This window comes from Cucumis melo, chromosome 11 (genome assembly GCF_025177605.1).
Source record: "Cucumis melo cultivar AY chromosome 11, USDA_Cmelo_AY_1.0, whole genome shotgun sequence".
NCBI lineage: Eukaryota > Viridiplantae > Streptophyta > Magnoliopsida > Cucurbitales > Cucurbitaceae > Cucumis > Cucumis melo.
In genome coordinates this window covers 29,565,830-29,587,634 of record NC_066867.1, presented here as the reverse complement: position 1 = coordinate 29,587,634, position 21,805 = coordinate 29,565,830, and the positions used below count along the sequence as shown (strand labels likewise).

At 29.8% G+C, this 21,805-nt stretch overlaps 3 protein-coding genes across 7 annotated transcripts; 2 read left to right on the top strand and 1 right to left on the bottom strand.

The window, feature by feature from the left end:
- The first annotated feature begins 1,224 nt into the window (after positions 1 to 1,224).
- On the top strand, positions 1,225 to 8,952 carry LOC103497886 (sodium/hydrogen exchanger 2-like). Of its 5 annotated transcripts, XM_051091499.1 has the most exons (16): positions 1,225 to 1,524; positions 1,673 to 1,723; positions 1,879 to 2,122; positions 2,219 to 2,337; positions 2,838 to 2,935; positions 3,439 to 3,498; positions 3,596 to 3,642; positions 3,726 to 3,920; positions 4,008 to 4,054; positions 4,195 to 4,261; positions 4,352 to 4,452; positions 4,566 to 4,667; positions 5,368 to 5,506; positions 5,601 to 5,663; positions 6,750 to 6,833; positions 8,077 to 8,952. In XM_051091499.1, the coding sequence occupies exons 3-16, from the start codon at positions 1,937 to 1,939 to the stop codon at positions 8,428 to 8,430; spliced, it is 1,662 nt and encodes a 553-aa protein (XP_050947456.1). In that variant the 5' UTR covers positions 1,225 to 1,524; positions 1,673 to 1,723; positions 1,879 to 1,936; the 3' UTR covers positions 8,431 to 8,952.
- Positions 8,953 to 12,467: 3,515 nt separating this feature from the next.
- Positions 12,468 to 16,483, top strand: LOC103497888 (acyl carrier protein 1, chloroplastic-like). The gene is made up of 4 exons (XM_008460274.3): positions 12,468 to 12,876; positions 13,486 to 13,596; positions 14,278 to 14,400; positions 16,097 to 16,483. Exons 1-4 carry the CDS (start codon positions 12,811 to 12,813, stop codon positions 16,223 to 16,225), a joined length of 429 nt encoding a protein of 142 aa, XP_008458496.2. The 5' UTR covers positions 12,468 to 12,810; the 3' UTR covers positions 16,226 to 16,483.
- Positions 16,484 to 20,286: 3,803 nt separating this feature from the next.
- LOC103497889 (classical arabinogalactan protein 25) lies at positions 20,287 to 20,946 on the bottom strand. The gene has a single exon (XM_008460275.3). The coding sequence runs from the start codon at positions 20,899 to 20,901 to the stop codon at positions 20,527 to 20,529; it is 375 nt and encodes a 124-aa protein (XP_008458497.1). The 5' UTR covers positions 20,902 to 20,946; the 3' UTR covers positions 20,287 to 20,526.
- Positions 20,947 to 21,805: the final 859 nt, after the last annotated feature.

The following is a 21,805-nucleotide window of genomic DNA, read 5'->3' as shown; positions in this document are numbered from 1 at the left end:
AACTCTGCAACACTTTTCACTTTTCGATTGAAGCAAACAAGATTTGTCTTCGTCAACTCATCCAAGTTCTAGTTCCATAAATATATATTTAAAAAAAAAAATTCAAAAAGATATTTATAAAAGATAACTAAAATAATAAAAGATCTTTTATTTTTTTAATTTAAATAACTCATTAAATAATAATAAAAGAATCGCAACAATTCTTGTCCACGAGAATACCACCAGTATGCAATAAAGTTATTACAAAATGCTAAACGTTTGTTTGCTAAGTAATCAGAAAACTAAACTGTAATTTCAAAACAAAAAATCGAAATGAAAATGTAAATGTATTTCATATTTTCAAATATATGTTTGGTTTCGCATAAGGTAGATCGTAATTATTTAAACAGTTGTTTGCAATGAGTTTGAATACTATATTAGTTTATCTCTTAAATATTAGTTGACAATAAACTATTATTGATTTATTTAAATGCTTGATATTACTCTTTTCGTATAATTATAATTTTGTGATAATATATAATTTATAGGTTTTTTTCAAAAGTAAAACAAATAGACAAATTATTTACAATTCATAGAATAAAACCACTAAAAAACAAAATTTATTGTACTTGAAATATTTTGTCAAGTTCTATTTGTGACGATTTTTCTAATTTATATATACATCAACTAATACATATATATTTTAAAGTATGCATATTCTTAAGTAAGAAAATATTTTTTGAACGATCAACAAGCTTTTAGATTCTATCAATAATAGTCATTGTAACTGCTATATCTTTCTACTAATATCACTAAAAGAGATCAATATAAATTTTTCAACATCTATCATTAATAGAATTTAAGATTTTGGTATATCCGTAAATAAGTTGATTCACTTAACTAAATTTTTAAACGTAATATTACATATTTTAACTTTACACACAAATATATATAATATGTACTTAATAGAATAAATAAACAAATAAAAGAGAAAGAAGAAAAAGTGAAATTTCCGTGGGGAGGAGAAGATTCCATATACGACAAAATGATACACGTGGGTCCCAGTTTGTTTCCCACATTCTCTCTCCCAAAAGCAAATAAGAAAAATTGCCATCCTTCTCGAAACTGTATAATACAAACACAGCCATCGTACTAGATAATCCCACCCCTTCATCTCATCACGATCATCCCACTCCCCACATCCAACGGTCTAGATCACTCCAATGTTTTAAACTTCGCCTTTACATAACCGTATATAAATACCTCTCAGTCACGGCACTTCTCATTCCCTCATTCCCTCGCTTTTTGCTTCGCCCAAATTCCGAAACGTAGAAACTCAACGCACGAACAGTCTCAGCTCCAAATTTCCTTCCATTATCGTCTCCACCAATTTTCGTTTCTTCTTCTTCTTTTTTTTTTTTCTTTCCTCATCGATTTTTGTTGAATCGATGCAGTTTGCTTGTTCGAAGCTTTGATTTCTGCTGCTGGGTTTGAATCTGTTTTTGCCATTTAAGTTTCGTTCGACATTGAAGAGTCGAGGTACTGGTGAGTGAGGTTTTTCACTTGTAGAATTAGTTTATGATCTCCATTATTACTGTAGTTCTTTGAACTTGATACTGTTTTGGAATTTCTCTTTTTCATTTGCTTTACGTAGTTTGAAATTTCGAACTGTTTAACTCACTGTATTGGTCAGTGCTCTGTTTGCTTGACGAGAAAGCTGATTTCAAAAGAAAATGGAACCTAGGTTAGATTCTGATTGCTATTTTTAGGTTTCTTTAAGCAATGAAAACCGTTAGACTCGTTTTTTTTTTGTCAAAACCTTTCTCTAAATCCAGATTTCTGAGACTGATACTTTGAAGTTCGTGTTGTTGTGTTTCAATTGGTTGAAATTTCTCGAAGGATTAAATGCGAGTTCGGAATTGAAATCGAACTGAAAAGCAGGATTTCGAGTTGATTTATGGCGCCTGAAATGGTGGTCGAATCGGGCTTGTCGATGGTGGATTTTGGGAAGGAGTTGGTGGCGGATCATACCTCGGTAGTTTCTTTGAACTTATTTGTAGCTCTTCTTTGCGGTTGCATTGTTGTTGGCCATTTGTTAGAGGAAAATCGATGGATCAACGAGTCCATTACAGCCCTTGTCATTGTGAGTTGAGATTTATAATGTTCTGATTCTTTCTAAACTAAGTGTTTATGTGAAATGGACTCGATCGAGAATTTAAATATCTTGAAGCTGTGACAGGGATTGTGTACCGGCATCATAATATTGGTAACAACTAGAGGGAAAAGCTCGCATTTATTTTTATTCAATGAAGAGCTTTTTTTCATTTATCTCCTTCCGCCTATCATTTTCAATGCCGGGTGAGTATGATATTCACTTTCCTCCAAACTTCCAATAATTTTTTCAGCTGTATGCTATAATCATATGTTGTATTTTCATTATCATGATGGAACCTTATGCCTTGAATCTTGTTATCTGGGCTAGAGAGTAAATTAAACATTGTTAATGGACCATGTAAATTTTTTAATCAATTTTTACTACTTACATTTTATCACTTTCTTTATTTGTCTATTTCTTGTCTATTTTGTAACATATATTATTGTGATCGTGAATCATGTGATAGAGATGAAAACTTTTTAATTGTTATTTGTTTGTGGAAGTTGTCAAGTTCTTGATTATCAGTTCATCTTGCTCTTATCATAGAACAGTGAACACTCAAGGAAGCTTTTTAGACAGATTCATTATCTGAGCAATCCGATGACGTGATTACATTTAGCTTCAAAATTCGCAAATTAACCACAATTTTGATGATTTGGTATTACCCTTCCTTAATTAACATGGCATGCTTTTCTTTCCTCAGTTTCCAAGTCAAGAAGAAGCAGTTTTTCCGCAACATCATGACCATAGTGCTTTTTGGTGCTTTTGGCACTCTCATATCGTTCTGTATTATATCGTTAGGTATAATCCGTACCAAGTTCCATTGTCTTGAACATTAATGTGTTTAAAGGTTAAATAGTACTATTACGATGAAAAGATATCAGAAATGAACTTGAGGGCAAAGAAATATAAGTTGTATTGACACTTTGAAAGAATATCCTCTGTTCCACTCTCACTTCACTTGCTTTGCTCACACAACAAAGATTCTTTAGGACCCAAGTGTGACAGATTTATCAAGAACATTAATATAGAATCCAAAAAACTTCTGTTTCGTTTTTTTTTTAACAATATGTGGGTGGGAGAATCGAACCTCTAACCTCAAAATCAATAGTTCAAGTTTTATGTCAATTGGGCTATATGCATTTTGGCAAAACTTATACAGTTGAGTTAATGTTTATCATATATTTTCAACAACAATGTGATGTCTTCTTTTCTTTACGCTGCATATATGGGCTGTCTTCCATTTACATTTCTTTGAGTTATTGTCAAATACTAATGATTGTTTTTCTTTCCCTACTGCTTAGGCGCTTTGCACTTCTTCCAAAAAATGAATATTGGTTCCCTTGATCTTGGAGATTATCTAGGTACATATGCTCCAAATTAGTAATATTTTTCTTGTAAATCTAGTTCTAAATTGCTGATATTATTTTCTTTGTTCTTTTTTCACCCTTTTGATCCTAGCCATTGGAGCAATTTTTTCCGCAACAGACTCTGTTTGCACCTTACAGGTCTGCAAGAAATTCTGCAGTTGGATTTCTTTTATTCATTCCTTATCTTGATTAAAATTAAATATTTTTGTTTGTTCCTTTAGATTCTTAATCAGGACGAGACGCCTCTTCTGTATAGCCTGGTTTTTGGGGAAGGTGTTGTAAATGATGCCACATCGGTTGTGCTATTCAATGCAATCCAAAACTTTGACGTTTCTCACATGAATTCAAGCATAGTTCTGCAGTTCATCGGGAACTTTTTGTACCTGTTCCTTGCAAGTACTGTACTGGGAATTTTTGTATGTCTCTTCAACTCTTATTGAGTCTAATCAATTCTCTTTGTAATTGTCCATAAAAATCACAACGTAATCGTAATACTACTGTAGGTTGGCCTCCTTAGTGCATACATAATTAAGAAGCTCTACTTTGGCAGGTTTGTTAATTTCTGCCATTTATGTGTTTCATACATCCATTACTGTTATGATGAAATGTTGGGATTCTTAAATATTTTGTAGTGATGTAGTTATGTATAGTTTTTTTTTTTTTTTTTTTTTTTTTTTTGCACTTATACAGACATTCTACTGATCGTGAAGTTGCTCTTATGATACTCATGGCGTATTTCTCTTATATGCTAGCAGAAGTAAGTCGTTTCAAATTCTGTCACATTTTTCTCCATTTTTTGCTTTTATTTTATTATTTATAATATATTTGAAGTAGTTTTTAATTGCAGCTCTTCTATTTAAGTGCAATTCTCACTGTATTCTTTTGCGGCATTGTTATGTCTCACTACACATGGCATAACGTGACTGAAAGTTCAAGAGTCACTACAAAGTAAGCCAGTTAGTTGAAAGTATATTTCATTCAATCTTTTTTCTTTAAAAAAATTGCTTAATTTAACGTTTAAAAGAATATTTCTGACGTTTTCTTGTTGTGCATCACTGCAGGCATGCTTTTGCCACCCTTTCATTTGTCGCTGAAATCTTTATCTTTCTTTACGTTGGCATGGATGCTTTAGATATCGAGAAGTGGAGATTTGTTAGCCACAGGTACTCCTCTGATTTCATATGGGTTAAATCAAAATTTTAGCCCATTTCTATTTAATTTCTATCTTATAATTTAAAATAGTGAATTATATTATAGTATTAGTTTAACACTCCGGATGCGTAGTCCAATTAGCTTAAACTTTTTTGTTGATTGGTTAGTTTATATATATGATATCAAAGCATAAGGTTGTGTGTGTTTTGACTCCTATAACACTCATTTGTTTCCAAATAATCTTATTTTCCATTATCTAGGACTTCTACAAATTATCGGCCCCAAATTATGGAAAGTAAAAAATCTCAATATAATTAGTTTATTGCAACCAATCAACTAAATTTTGAGGTAACTTGTTAATATAACTAGAGCAAGTTTATGTTGTGAAAAATTAGCCCACATAGGAGGAGGTGACACATTTATAATTTTTTTTTCTTAGTACCCTTCCAATCTTGAAATCACTTGAAGCTTCAAATCATTTACCAAAATATTACCTATCTAGCGCCTTCATTCCCCTCCTCTATTTATAATAACCAACAAGTAGAACAAACTTAACTATTATACCCTTAATAGTCTGATTGCACCCTAATTCCATTCCTATCAGATTAACAACGCTACATAATTGTTGTGTTTTAATTTGGTCTTTCATATTCATTCATGGTGATTTTTTCTAATTCTTTTTTTTTTTTTTTTTTTTTTTTTGGGTTTTAGTCCTGGAAAATCAATTGGTGTTAGCTCAATACTGTTGGGATTGGTTCTGGTTGGAAGAGCAGCATTCGTTTTTCCTTTGTCCTCATTGTCGAATCTGACCAAGAAGTCCTCGCATGAGAAACTCAACTTGGAGCAACAAGTACGGCTTTTTGTCAGTTTTTTTTTTTTTCCTCTTATTTTTAGCCACACTTTTTAATGAGTTATGTCTTAGTAAAATAACTATCTTTTTGCAGGTCACTATTTGGTGGGCTGGTCTCATGCGTGGAGCTGTATCGATGGCACTTGCATATAATCAGGTTTCCTATATTGCTCTTAACTAATTAAATTTAAATCCTATTCTAATATCTTAACCTAACTTTCAAGTTTTTTCTTTTCTTTTTTTTTTCTATTTACTTTTAAACTATCGATTTTAGTTTCTGAATTTCTAAACTTGTTCTGTTTTGTAAATTCTTTTAAGAAATTAAGATTTTATTTACTATATTATTCACTACTCTTGTTGGTATGCCTATCTTGTCTTAGGCCCTCCTTGCTCCTCTAGTTCGAATACTCTATGGGAGTTGGAGCCGAGTTGCAAGAGTATTCGCACCAACGTGGTATCGAGCTTGAATATTCTTGCAAGTTAGCTCCAGCTTGAACGGTAATGTGTTTGAACCTAAGGAGATGGCCGAAAAGAGTGAGGAGAGCCCATGACAAGATTCCCTCGCCAAAAGATATGTTAATAACAAAGTAAAATTAATTACAGAAATCATTTTCTAAAGTTGAAAAACTAAAATCGATGCTTTAAAAATACCAAAATCAAAATGAAATCCAAAAGTTCTAGCGCTAAGATAGAAACTAAAATAGAAATTTCGTAACAAACTTATGAGCTAAGAAAAATTAACCCATATTAATCTAAAAATATTTTGAAATTTCTTTTTATATGACAAAATTTATTCAGCAGTTTTTAAAAAATAAAAAAATAACAAATTAAATTGCTTACACTTTATAAAAAGAATCATTAAAAAGACAAAAATCAATTACTAAGGATTTTTCATCCCTCGTTTTATTATTTATTTAAAAAAAACATCTAAAAATTTGGTAATACGGTTGAGTTCATAATCGAGACAGTCTCAATCTCATAGAATCCTCTTTTTTTAAAAAAAAAAAAGAAGTAAAATTAATTAACCTAACGTGAGTGGTACCTTTTGAGCTATAATTTGGAACTTTTATTAATCCTTAAAGTCCTTTTAAACAAAATTATTGTTTTCTTTTAAGGATTTGTGAACAAAATTATTGTGTTAACTGTTATACTTCTTTTTGGTCGAGGGAAGAATAATGAAGAAAGTGGGGGCAAATATGCAATAGATGTTTTATGAAAATGTTTATTTTTGTTTAAAATGCAGTTCACCAGGTCAGGGCACACCCATCTACCAGGCAATGCAATCATGATCACTAGTACCATCACAGTTGTTCTTTCCAGTACAGTGGTGAGCCACCAACTCCTCCGCCCTCAATATTATTATAATCAAATACTATATTCAAAATATACATCAAGGATTTTATAGGGTAGTATAGTTCTAATTATCTGGTTTATATACGTAGAATGACACTCTATCTTAAAACCAATTGACAAAATTGATTGGTAATAAGGAGTAATATAGTCCTTGTTTTTTTTAAACATGAGATTTTCAACATCTCGTAACGTGTCCCCTTAAGATGATGACTTTTTAAATTTACCAATCTTAACTAAATCTCAATTTCATTTTATTAAACCAAATACATGTATAAGCTTTGTGAGATTTGATACTATATCGCATAGTAAAGAGTTTCATTTCAAAATCAATTGACAATTTGAGAAATAGTTAATCTATCTTATAAAGAATGCAAGACTATTAATTTTCAATGTGAGATTCTAAACATTTTCACTCACAATGTTTAGAACTCTTTTAATAACTATTTTAACTTAAAAAATAAGAACTTAACTTGATTTTTTTTTTTTTTAGAGATTTTTACTAAATTACAAAACAATGAAATGAACAGGTGGAAGTAGTGAATATGAGATTAACTTTAATAGATGATAATTAAATTCTAAATTCGACCCCTCTTAACTGGGAGAAAGCTAAAATTTCTTCCTTGTAGTTTACAATTATAATTATAATTTGATCCAAGACTATTTATTTGATCAAAATCTAATAAATAGTTGTTTGTATTTTAAGACATTGGTTGAAAATTTAGAAACTATATCTAAAGGTAAGCATGATAGATTATTGAAAAATCTAGCAGTCAACAGATCCTTAGATAACTAGAAATTAAGTGAGTGTCAATTTGGAAAAATCCAAAGCGACAACATTTAAAAAAGTTCAAAGGTTTAACTGACTGACCGTCCAACTAACTGTCTCTCTTTCATGGTCGAAGTTATTTGAACATTTATTAAACAAATCATGGTTGTTTGGTATCAATTTAGTTGAAAAATGATCGATGCTTACTCCTATAATGTATCCTCTCTTATAATGTCATGAAATTATGATAATTTTATAATATATTCAAGTCATGATATTTATGATAATTATTCAGTGAACTCATCCTAAAAAATTAATAGATCTCTATGGTGCGAGAAATAGCCGATGGTTATCTAAATTCACACGATTGACAGTAGTCTGGACACTGAATCACATACCATTCCTATTCAATAGTTTTTGTTGATTGGAACTTTTAATTGTAAATTTGCAGGTATTTGGAATGATGACGAAACCACTAATAGGAATATTGCTACCCCAACCAAAATACACAATGAGCATGCTCTCTTCCGAACCTTCTTCTCCAAAATCCTTCACTGTCCCACTCCTCGACAATGACCAAAATACCCCTTCCCCTCTTGACCTGTTTCTGAGAATCCCATCCCATACGGTTCACCATTACTGGCGAAGATTTGACGACGCCTTCATGCGACCGGTGTTCGGAGGACGGGGCTTTGTGCCCTTCGTCCCAGGCTCCCCAACGGAAGACCCAACACAACAATGGCAAACTGAGGGAGCAGAAGCCATTGATGAAAATAAAACCATTCTTATACAAACTCGAAGATAGAATTGGGAAGGAAGAAAAATGGTGAGGAGACGTGAGATGAGATGAGATGAGCCAGGTTTTTTGTTCTTGGACTTTGTCCTCTGAAGGGGTATAATAGTTTTCTCACAACCAAACCAATAACACAAGAAGAGAAAAACAGAGGTAACATTTTAATTTATTAATTACAGCATTTTGTATTGATTATTCTTTTTTTTTTTTTTTTTTTTTTTTTTTTTAGTTTTGTGTTGGCTTGGAATTTTGGGCTTTTGAGTGATGGTTGAACTCAATTTGTTTGATAGAGGGTTGAGAGAAGGTGAAGGCAAAAAAAAAATGATAATAATAGTAAGTTTGGTGGTTGTGTATAGGTTAACAAAACAGGGGTGTGATATTCTTTTTTTTCTTTTCTTTAATCTTTTTAACATTTTCTTGGGGTGTGCAGTTTTTTGGTGGGTTTTTGTGTGACCTTTGTAACTTATTTTTAATTTTAAATTTTTGGCAGATTGGTTTGTGTAAGTTTTCACTGATTTCAATCTAATGTAAGAATCTTGATGCAACTGATTGAGATATTACATCAAATTCATATATATGGCTAAGAGTAATTCATCCCTCAAATATGAGAGAAATGTTGGAGACATAACTTTCAATAAAATGGATTTTAAAAAAAAATTGTATAAAAAAACTATTTACAAAATATAACAAAAAAAAAAATTAAATGACCTTACAAAGAATGTTATTGTATTTTGTAAATAATTTTAATATTTTATTAATATTCAAACATTAATTGATCTAAATTATTAACTAAATTAAATATCTTTTTCAATATTATAATTATCTTATGATTTTTTTCATTAATTCTTTTATTAATTCCTTTTTTTTCTTTTTTAATACAACGGTTAGTTGAGATGAAACCTTCAATTTTAGGAACAACTTAAACATATTGTCTTATGACTTTTTTTATTAATTCTTTTCTTTTTCTTTTTTAAATACAACGACTAGTTGAAATTAAACCTTCGACTTTAAGAACAATTTAAACTCGTTTGGATGTTTTTAAGTCTTCTAAAAAAGTTTACTTAAATGGATAAATAGTAATTTGGTGAAGTAAATTGTCAAAGGCAAACATGAGTGATGAGATTTTCTCTTAACTAAATTGTTGGACTTAAAAAATAAATAAATCATCTAAAAATAAGATTAGATCTAATTTATTAAATTACAATTTGATCATTAAAAGTTAGAGTTTTGTTTTAATTTGATATCTAAGTTTGGAGATTTACCGTCGTTTCATTAAATATATTCACTTTTAGGTTGGTTTTAATCTCTAAAAATTAATTAAAAATAATTATAAATTAAAAAATTAATTGAAATTCTCGTAGTGATGAATAACGATGGAACTTAAAAGTAAAAAACTAATACTTCATATAAAATTTAACTTATTTGGTAATTATGAAAAGTAATTAGTCGTAATGTTCATTTTTTCAAAGTGAAAGGTTCAATTCCATAACCTACGACTACATTGTACTTATAGAAAAAAACATAAGATGACTTTTTTCTTCTTTTTTATTAAATCACGAATATAACTCAAGTGGTATAGTATTCGTACTATTAACTTCTCCCTATAGATTTAATGTTTCCGCATTACTCTTTAGTTTAATACTTAAAAAAATAATAACTAATAGGTTGTCTGATTTATTATCCATTAATATTTAACCATCAAAATTTATTGTCATATTTTTTAGAGAATTTGGAAGTCAAATAATTAGGTCATCTAATTTATTAGGTTTAAGTATTTGAAATATACAAGTCTGTATTAATAATAAATGTTTCTTTAAATTAGAGGTGCCATATTTTTCTTGTTAACCTCTCAACTACCTTTTGCATGTTGAAGGGTAATTCTAATTAAATTTGAAAGAAAGGAACGAACCACCTTTTTTCTTTTTTTGGCACTTTTAAATTTAATAAAGCAAAATTTAATATTATATCAAGAAGTCTACACGTGTTTATTCCGATAAAAATTTGATTTTGTTATATTTTATAAATATTTAACAGTTTTTTCAATTGCAATTGTTGTTCTTTAACAAATTTAAAATGTTTTAGATATTATTTGGATTCTTGTACTTTTAATTTTGGTTCATTTTAGTCTTTGTATTTTAAAAATTTTCATTTTGGTCACTATACTTTCTTCAAGCTTCAAAAAATGACAATTTCGATTTCTTAAAAATGAAAAATAAGGAACCAAAATTCAAAGTATGAAAACTAAGATGAGAATTTTAAAAATATAAATACTAAAATGCACCCTTGAATCTTCAAAATCGTCAAATAGATCATTCTATTTTGATTTGTGTAAGTCTGTAACATATTCAAATGGATCCAATGCGAATAAAAGTTTCAAATTCAAACATCAAATTTGTGAAGAAAAAAATGTATCATACAAGAATCTATTATTCTTATTATAAAAGATCGCCGAAGTAATGTTTAAACCCAATGATTCAACACGAAGATAAAAAATCCTCGAAGAATTAAAAAAAAAAATTATTTGTCTCAATAAAAGACATAAACATTGGATTGTTTTCAAATATAATAAAAATGAATCAAAATATTCAAAGCGGAGATTTGGCCGTGTAAGATGATTTAAAAATCTCTAAATAAATTAAAAATAAAAATAAAAACTCCCATTTCCATCATCACTACAAGGACGACCTCAATTCATATTAAATTCTTTTTTTAAGAGTTAAACAATAATTCCAATAACAACACTATTTAATGTCTTCTATTTATTATTGTTATTATTTAAAGTATAACAGTAGCAAACACCAAAAGGACTTAAATCCCATTTACGTTGAAATCCCAACATGTTCTCAAATCAAATTATTCTATAAAATGAAAAGAAAACAAAACAAAAGCAGAAGGAGATATGGTTACTAAATATAACAATTATTTATTTATTTATTTATTTATTTTTTGCTAACCTTAAGAAATTTTCTATCTATTTTTTTTTTTTTTTTTTTTTTGCTTTTATAAGTTTATAAAATTTAAAAACTTCGATAAAGACGTGGATACAAAATTAAAAGATTATGGACGGTATCAAATATGAATTAAACCTAAACTTAAAGAAAAAAGTGTGAAAGATTTAGATGAACGGTCAACTAAGGTTTCTTTTTAAAAAGTCTAAAAGCACAATTCTCAGATGAGTATAAGGTTTCTTGTAAATTTAAAAATTAAAACAATACTATAGATAAATGCTAACATTATTAATATCTTCATATTCCTCTAAATAATAATCTAATTAATTAGATTCATTCTTTGGTTTGGGACTAAACAATCCAAGAACAAATATTTAAAAATTAATAGATTCAATAAAAACATTTATTTCCATTTTGTCAAATATGTGTTTACTAATAGATTCATAAATTAGATTTCTATTTAAACAACATTTCAAAGTATATTTGATAATATATTTATAAACTATAAATATAACTATAGTTACATAATAAATATCACCGTACCATACGTATTAATGTTTTCGTTTGCCTTTTTAGTATACTCGTGTATTTTAAGATTTTGAATTTAAAATAAAATATATAAACGTTGTTATCAAAATTTACCTTATTTTGATTAAACAATTTGAAAAAACATTAAAAACATCATATGAATTAGTTAGCTTGGTTACTCAAAATCTAAATATAGTCAAATTATGGTGTAACGAAAATCTAAACGATCGTCTAATGGGGTCATATTGTTGACGGGAATATCCCAAGAATTTTTAACATAACATCGATAAAACTATTGAAAATATGAAAATTTAATCGTGTCTATTATAGTTATATTTTGAAAATTTGTTATATTTATAAATATTTTGGTTATTTTTGCTATATTATTTTTTTTCACATATAGTTTCAAAATCAAAATATTTTCAAAATATAATAAAACTTCAAATTCCTCGTTATGAAATTTTGTTATATTTACAAATATTTAGATTATTTTTGCTATGTTATTTTTCATTTTCACATAAACAAAAGGATGTTTTTATTGCTTTTTTTCTTTTTTCTTTTCTTGCACATGTTACCAAACACGGGTTTCCTAAATTCTCGATGGACGTTGTGCTAAACGTGTAACCAAACAAAAGCAATAGAAGAAAAAAGAAGTAACCAATACTAACCAGGATTAAAGGAAACCCTCGTGTCCAAACACAATTCGATACAAACGAAGCCCCCAAAAACCCGAACTACGCTACCAAACAAACATCTATAAAGGCGTTTTATTCGCAATTTGAGGTTCTCACAGTCTTCGTGTTAGTTCTTCGTTGTCTCCAAATTCTCATTTTATTTAACTTCTCTTTCCCTTTCCCTTTCAATTCCATTTCTCTTTTCAAATCTCAGATCTCTTTGTTTATTCTTACTTACAAAAATGTTCTCCATCGCCGGATCTTCGGTTTCCATGCCTTCTGTATCAGCTTCGTTCAATCAAAGCCAGGTAATTCGTTTTTAGGGCTCTTAGTTGTAAATTCATCCTACTTTTGCCTATAACTTTTTAGATTTGGTTCTCTGAATCTTTTGGTTTGCATGCTTTTACTTTTTTGAAGTGTTTTTCATGATCTGATTTGTTTTGTTTGGAAAATGTATGCGTTTGTTTCATGTGATTCAAGTTACATATTGCTGTTTTTGGTTTATGAGATTTCTTGTTGAGATTGAGCGAGTACTTTAGAGATTATGGAGTATTTGAGTAGAGCTTTATCTATTTATTTGTGTGCTTTAACTTTTGTGTAGTGTTTTTCATGATTCGATTTGTTTTCTTAATAACGGATGTGTTTGTTCCATGTGATTGACGTTACGGATTAATTTTTAGGTTACTGAGTTTACCTGTTTAGATTAAACGAGTAAATGACTGAAGTTCCATGTGATTGGATTCAGTTCAAGGAATTTTGAGTGTGGACGATGATAGATCTGATTAATTACATTCATGTTCTTGAATTTTGGCGTCGGACTTGATTGTATAATCACATTCTTGAGAAAGCTTATCTAGTTTTTTCATTTTTTTTATGTCGTATGATTATTTAATGCTTCTATTGGAATCTTCGAACAGGTGACTAGCGGCCAAATCTCAGGTTTGAAATTAGTTCCCGCGCCTTTAGGCAAGGCCATTTTTCCCTTGCGAAGGAACTACAGGCAGGGAAGCCTTCAGGTTTGCTGTGCGGTAAGTGCTAATAAACATTTTCTTCCATGGTTATGATGTTGAGAGTTTGATGCATATTTGTTTCTGGCTTTTAAGTTTGAATCATCTAAGTTTTTTCCTCTATCATTTGTACATATTGTTTTCATAACTATTCTTGTTTTATGACATGTGAATCCATGGAGAACAACTAGAAGAAGAAATTATGTTTCTGCTCACGCTCGCTAGTTGTACTGATCTTTGTATGGTTATTGTCCGTGTTTCTTTGATTTTAATTGTTGGAGACTGACAGCTAAAGACTTTCATATTCATAAAAAACAAAAAGAGTTAAAACTGCTAGAACCAGTCTGCACATAGGTAGCTGTTGTTTATTTTAGCATTTCAGCATCGCATTTGCGTTGATTCTTTAGAATCTTTCACTATTACGAAGGAGCTACTAACAAATAATCAAACGAATATTTGACTAATGTGATTTCTTAATGTAGTGTTAATATTTTGACCATCCTCATGTGTTGTTTGTGAGTTGAAGTTAAATCGTCGAAATCGATATGGTTTTCTTCTTGTTATGTGTGTGTGTGTGTGTGTTTCTCTATTACTATTAGTTTTGACTCTAAATTGCATTTCAATGGAGGATGATGGCTTATTTTCATTTCATTTCTTGCATGGATACGATAATGATAGTAACATAGTGAAATTGTTGAACAGGCAAAACCAGAGACAGTGAACAAGGTGGTTGAAATTGTGAGGAAACAGCTAGCTTTAAATGAAGATTCTAAGGTCGATGGAGAATCTAAGTTTATTGACCTCGGTGCTGATTCTCTTGATACGGTAAATACACATCTGCCCACATTCTTTTTACTTTAATTTATTTATGCTTTTGAATATATTGTAAAATATTGTTCTATTTTCACTGCTAGTATCTGCAACTTAAGCTGATATATATATATATATATAGATGTTGTTTTTTTTTATAAGTTTTGAAAATGTTCTTATAACTAAAAATAGAGTAGATTGAAAAAGTATTATCTTTTTGGAATTTAAGCTGTGAATTGAGATATTGTTTTTAAAAGCGGCAAGCACCTCATTTGTTGAGTAAAAAACTAAGCACGTTTTCTTAAAAACAAAAAACTAAAACCTTTTGACAATCATTTTTTTAGGTTTTGAAAACTAAAAATAAATAGTTTTTAAAAACGTGTTTTTATAGTTGAATTTAGCCTATAATACAATTTTTGTATTTAAGATTGATCAACAGATCAACAAATCGTGGTAGGAAAACAAAAGGAAATTTTAATTGTGAAAACCAAAAACAAAAAGTGAAGTCTGATTGAGTCATATTTTATTTTTTGTTTTTATTTCTTAAAATGAAGCCTATAGATATTACTTTTTACTTCCGAGTTTTTCTTTTGTTATCTATATTTTACCGATGGTCTAAAAAACCAAATCAAAACTTGAAAACTAAAAGAAAAAAGTAGTTTTGAAAGTTGGTTTTGTTTTTAGAAATTTATCTATTTAATCCTTGCATTTTAAAAAAAATATGCAAATCATGGTAATTAATGGGTGGAAATGAGTGTTTAATTAAACGGAAAAAAAAAAAGAATTACCAAATGGGGGTTGATGAGGAGGACTCAATATTTCCTAATTTCTTCCTTTTGGGGTGGATTGAATTCATTAAGTTCTCTAAAAAGAAAAAATTAAATATATGAAATGATATTAAATTTTAAAACCGAAACACTGGTTTTAAACTTCTGTTTTCCAAAATTTTATTTTTGGACACCCAATCTTTTCTCCCTTTAGCTTATTATTCCTTCAAATATGTTTCTTCTCAATTTACTTTTCTCTCTCTATCTATATAGTTTTTCTTTTAACTTGTCTTTCTCAAACTTATCTTGAAAATCAACTCCACCAAGTAATTTCTTTCTCTTTTAACTTGACCTTGTAGAAACATCCCTTTACAAATCATGATAAATCCTTTTAAGACATTTCATTTTTATTTTAACTTTTACATATGGCCTTAGGAACCAAAAATAAATAGACATGAAACTTTGAACACTAGAATAAGATCAAGAAAATATATTATATATATTTAAGTAAAATAACAATAAAAATAATATCGGTTTTTAACATTTTATTTTTTTAGGTACTTGTTGTTATAAATAAGTATTTGTACTTTTCCAAACCCTTTTTAACAAAGGGGAAAACACATTGAAGCAGTTCGTTCTGTAAAGTTAGTTTGCGAAAGGAAAAAGAAATTATTAAAAAATGAATTTCAAAATGCATACTTTCTTTGAACTTTTTTCTATTAGACGTGTGAAATTGTTTCGAATGGAACGGAGTGATTCAAATAAGAGATTTTAAAATTATAAACCAACTTGTGCACAAAATATCGCAGAACGCCCAAAAGTTTCTACTTTGCCTTGTCTATGTTTGAAAATATTTTTAACGATTTTACCTTTAATCTCTTATATCGATGGTCGAGGTATAATGGGTGATTAATTGTGTATTTGAATGTGGGTGGGGAGTATAGGTTGAGATAGTGATGGGACTTGAAGAGGAATTTAAGATCAGCGTTGAGGAAGAGAGTGCCCAAAGCATCACTACCGTCCAGGAGGCTGCCGACCTCATTGAGGACCTCATTTCTAAGGATTCTGCCTAAATTTTAATCATTTTACGTTTCTATTTTAGATCTTTCTCTCTCTGGATTTTGCGTTAGCTGCTTCCACCACCTTCATCACTTTTTTCTTTTTCTTTTTTCTTTTTCCTTTAAAAACTCCCTCTATATCTACAAACGTTCTCTGCGTGCCCCTCATTCTTCACTCTTTAAACTTGTCAGAATTTTGTTTCACCTTTTTTTTTTTTTTGGTTGTTATTTATTTTCCTTGATCATGTTATATTATTAAACAAGTTTCTAGAACGTTCCACTTCTTTCTACTCTTCTCCTTTGCATCTGTAATTATTTTCCTGCCTCGGTGTTCAAAGTGCTTCTGAATTTACCTTTTGAAATTCGCTTGATAATGTTACGTGTGTATGCTCTGATATTTTTCGTTAAATGTAGAGCTCTCCTCAAACTACTCGTGGCTACATCGATCGGTTATGGGCCAATATTCCTTTATAGAAAAAAGGAAAATAGAAAATCAGATTCGGAATTAAATCATTTTGAAAATCTGTGAAAAGACAACTAGGAAACAGACAATTATGAAAATCAGATTAGGAAGCTGACAATAGTTCATGTGTTTAGATTAATTATAATATAATCTAATTTTGAATGCTAACATTTTTATTTAATAATATAATTTAATTTAATTTAATTTGAAAAATATATGTGTTAATATTAGGACATCAAATTTAAGAAAATATAAATTTGAGGACAAGTAGTACAATAAAAATATAGTTGTATTTATTTTTCTTTTTTTCTTTTCATATTTCTTAATTATGCAATTAACATTTGGAAATTGAATTTCATTCGAAAAATTATTTCAAATTTGTTTGGTAATATATTAATGAGAAGAAATAATTTTTGTACTTGCTCGTTTAATAGTACATTAAAACTCATTTTGTTCCTAGTTTACTTCTACTTTAATTCCTCAACTTTGGAAATCTGTATTCTAAACTAAAAAGAAAGTGTATTTTGGTTAAGGGAAGTTGAAATATGCCAATTAGATAGCAATATTTTTTAAAAAATTGTATATATAATAAAATTGGTCATAGTTTATCGATCGAATGTATTATAAATATTAGTGTTGATAGATCATAAGAATCTATCAACAATATATTTCTATTGTTAAAGTATATTGTTAATAGATTTTTTTTTGATAGATTGTGTTTAATACTTTTAAAATGATGTTATACTCTCAACTATTATTACTAAGATTGTTATTAACTTCTTGGTTGTGAGTTATTAACATCATTCATTGGTGTGGGCAATATTCTGGATATGGATAGGAATATCCTCTCAAATAATACCCATGTGTAAGCAAACTTACCTGGAATGTGTACTCAATTTCAGTTCAATCCATTTTGCTATGAAATCGAGCATGGTAGCTTCTCATTCTGTCTTCAAAGTCTAAAATGTCTAACCTTCAACAAAAACTCAAAAAAAGTTAAAAGATAAAAATTCCTCATAAACAAAAGCTCCCTACCTCTGAATAGAGAGATTTCAAAATATTAACTTGGTTTCCTCTAGACATTGATATAAAGAAATAAAAACAAAAAATTTATAAGGGAAAAGGTGTTTATTAGAAGATTAATGAGTAAAAATCAGATATTTACTAAAAGCCATTCCTACTAATGTAAAACTATAAAAGCATGCAAATCGCTAAATGTCGAATTATACATCAAATATTGAGTCTGTCTTTGAATAATTGGTTAATTTTAAAAGATACTTTGATCAAGTAAAAAGGAAAATACACACTTGCCCCAAACGGTCAAAGTCTTTTTTTTTCTTCCACATGCTAAAAGGTCAAGGTTCACCATTTAGGTATAAATGGACAAAAAAAAAAAATGCTTCACTTTCACAAGATGCTATGAAGCCTTAGACAAATATTATCTTCAGTGAGAGGGAAAAGAAGGGCAAAGAGGTGTTGTTTTTCAATACATTTAATTTACATCGATCTATTCAACTAACTAAAGTGTTCAAATTTAATTTTCAAATACCATTAATCAATGTTTCAAAGAAGCAATTAGTTTTAAAAGTGTTAAATTATACAACTTGTTATAATCTATACACTTGCGACCTTGTCCCTTGTCTATAAGCCTAATTTTATGTCTTCTAGGTCCTTTTTAACTCCACCATATAATTTTGGGTCACATAGATTTTTATATTAAATATTGAAGATAAATTTGATTTGACACAAAATTAATTGTCGATCCTATCAAACATATAAAAGAAACATCTATTACACATATAACAAAATCTAAACTATTTACAAAATGTAGCGATTTCTACAAATATTCCACTATTTAAAATCTAGATCATATGTGATTTTTTTTAATATAGAGTATCAGTTTTTAACTATCGATCTCATGGTCAATAGCTAGCGCTTTGTAAGTCGATCAGACTTATTTTGACTTATAAATGTAATATTTAATTAATAAATAACCAAAACTTACATAGATAATACAAAATTTATAACCTCTAACCCTGAGTTACAAAGTTTGAATTATATCATATAACATTATGCCAAATCCTATAGATAGAGATAACATAACCTCCCATTCTAGTTTCTCCTCTCCTAATAATGTGTTCTCTAAATTGCTTGTCTTTAACAATAGTGCCAAAATTTTTAAATTCTAATTAATATCAATAACAATCAATTAATTCAATTCACTGGCACTTAATATTAATTAACCCTCTTTTGCCTCCCTCTATCACGTGAGGAAGCATATGGCATTTAATACACTACGGTTCTTTTGCCAATAAGTAAAATGCAAAAAAGCCATGAACATTTTCAATACTCAGTTTCTTTTCACCCACCTAACCTAAACTCAACCCCAATTGCTAAATGCGTTCTTGCAAGCTGTCATATATACACACACAGTTTTTCCTAAATGAATATATAAAAATAGAATGAATAAGTAGATCCAAAATTGATTAAGGACGTTGGGTGGAGTTACTATTTAAAATCCTTATTTGTTATGGTTTTCGTGCTCTCTCATTATAATCATCCACATTTTCATCTAATATAATGATATAATGATTAACTACAGTGATATTATTTAAAATCATTTTCTTATTATAATATTTGTTATTTCCTACGTATTCTCTTTATTATCGTGTTTATTGTTTTTTTACCCAAACTAAAACTAGATTTAAAATACTAAGATGATTTTTATCTCAAATACAGACTATAATAATCAGTTACGCGTCGGAAGAGTTTCTTTGCTATTGTTTCTCACCCACCTAACCTAAACCCAACCCTAATAGCTAAATGGCTTTGTTGCTAGTTGTCATAGACAAAACTATATATATTTCAAAAGAATATATAACAAAAAGATGAATAGATAGAAGGGGAAAAACATGATAATGACAAGGGAAACCAGACAAGGAAGGTTTACCTAAACAGCACTATTCAAAAAAACATACTGATTGGTATACATGTGACTCAAATTTCAACCAAGTACACCTAATTCACAGAATCACAATTAGTGTGCATCACATGCCCAAAGAGTCAGATTTCATGTTTGCCCATATGCACTGATTCTGTGTTTCAAACCCCACATGTGCCACTAAAATTACCCTCCTCCTACTCAGTAACAAAATCTGAGGGGTTCAGCTAAATCAACTAATGGAGATAGACATTACTCAAAGTGTTCTAACGTACCCAATTAATTCTTATCTAAAATACTAAAATTTGTCACTTATAAAGGAAACTTAAGTAAGAAATGAACATCCATCTCTATCAAACCTTACAGCAGATTTAAAACGATTGTCACATAGCCCTTTGATTTTTTTGTTTTTAAAAATTAAACTTATAAAATCTCTTTTCCTCTAAATTTCTCACTTTGTTATCTACATTTTACTAATGTTATTGTGTCAAATTTTAAAAACTAGAAAAATGTAGATTTTAAACCCTTGTTTAGTTTTAAACTTTTGTTTACTCTGGTAAAGTTTTTTAAAAATCGAGAAAAATTTAGGTTTTATCCTCTTAAAGAAAAACTCAAAACCGAAATGGATAAGGGACGAGCCTAAAGATTCACAAAGGGCAGAAAACCAAGCAGTAAATCAAAAATCAAAGACTGAAAAACGCTATTCTATATATGCTTTATAGTACAAATATGATCTGAATTTCCCCAGCAATGGATGAACGGAAAGAAGCTAAACTAAAAGTACCATTTTCCATATACTCAGAAAAATGAAATTAACAGAAGAGTAAAAAAAGAAGGGGAAACATTCTGGGATATGATGAATCAAGTACAAGTAGAATTGGAACTCCTTTATGCAGAAAGATGTTTCCAGAATCAATGTAAGTGCATAGAGAAGGCAAGTAGTGCTAAGCCATTGAGAAGAAGAAGAAGCCAATTTGAATAGCAAGGCAAGGAATTAGGAGGTGCAAAGGAACCTGGGAGGCCAAATGGCGAAAGGGCAGAGGAATCAGGGCCAAGAGCTTCGAAGTCATCTGGATTTGGGGGGCTGGGGTTGGAAGGAATGGTGGGAATAGAAGAACCAGTTGCAGAGGGAATCTTATCACCAGTAGAAGGCAATAATGGAGCAATTTCAGGGGAGAGTTCTTGGAAAGGCGAGCTGGGTTTTGGATTGGGTACAGATGGTAAAGCAAGCAATGGCGAGGCCATGAAAACCATAATGACTGCTGAACAATACCAAAAGGAGGCCATTCTAATGATGATGAAATCACTGGAGGGTGTGTAGCCTAATATATTTGTGAAAATCCAAGGAGGGGTGTTATTATTATTATTATTATTATTATTATTTTATTTTATTGTGTTATTAAAAAGATTAAAAATAAAAAATAACCCTTGGCTTTACTACGCTGCCGAGGATGATGGCTTTGGGGACTTTGGTTGAAATTATGACGTGGGACCTTTGAAATGGCAGAATGGAGAAGCCAGGTAGGACAACTTCCACGTGGCTGATGGTGAATGGATGATTTGGAGTGGATACAGGTTGTAATGTTTGGGGATGGACAAAAGATTGGACTTTTTTGCTACGGCTTGTTTGGTAGTTGACGATTCCTTTATAACCCGTGATATTTGTTCTCCTTAATTTACGATAATTCAGATCCTAGAGTCAATTGATAACAACTTTACCAAAATATGAATTTCACTCATCACTCTCGTAACTACGCCCTCTCCATTCTAATTACTCGGATTTCAATGATTAATCCCATCTCAAACTTGTTGAGTGGAATCAGAAAATAATGAGGAAGAAATTAAAAAAAAGACGGTTTAATTTGAAAAGGGCTCCTCTAAAGTGAAAAGGGGGACATAGAAAGATCATGCAGAGATACTCAGAAGTTATACCAAATTGAAAATGACAAAATGTTCCGGCCATGAGAAATTGGAAATGCCAAAAAGAAGTTGGCTGGCATTTGGGCATCGAGCAAAATCCTCCACAGAGGGACGGGATTCATGGTTTTGATTTTGTCGAACTCAATGAGTGTAACTTTGGATGAGATCCAGTGGCAGGCCCTTTGTATGAAGGACTTATGGAATTGACGAACAAAAAAAATTAAAAAACGTGAATAATAGAGGATCAACACATAGAATCGTGTGGTTCATT

What these genes read in the sequence shown, in the direction of transcription:
- LOC103497886 (XM_051091500.1), top strand. Translation starts at nt 1,937, where the DNA reads ATGGCGCCTGAAATGGTGGTCGAATCGGGCTTGTCGATGGTGGATTTT. An exon ending in CCTATCATTTTCAATGCCGG is followed by an intron (nt 2,338 to 2,837) that starts GTGAGTATGATA and finishes TTCTTTCCTCAG; the next exon opens with TTTCCAAGTCAAGAAGAAGC. An exon ending in TTGTTCTTTCCAGTACAGTG is followed by an intron (nt 6,834 to 8,076) that starts GTGAGCCACCAA and finishes GTAAATTTGCAG; the next exon opens with GTATTTGGAATGATGACGAA.
- LOC103497888 (XM_008460274.3), top strand. Translation starts at nt 12,811, where the DNA reads ATGTTCTCCATCGCCGGATCTTCGGTTTCCATGCCTTCTGTATCAGCT. An exon ending in GCCTTCAGGTTTGCTGTGCG is followed by an intron (nt 13,597 to 14,277) that starts GTAAGTGCTAAT and finishes ATTGTTGAACAG; the next exon opens with GCAAAACCAGAGACAGTGAA. An exon ending in GTGCTGATTCTCTTGATACG is followed by an intron (nt 14,401 to 16,096) that starts GTAAATACACAT and finishes TGGGGAGTATAG; the next exon opens with GTTGAGATAGTGATGGGACT.
- LOC103497889 (XM_008460275.3), bottom strand. Translation starts at nt 20,901, where the DNA reads ATGGCCTCCTTTTGGTATTGTTCAGCAGTCATTATGGTTTTCATGGCC.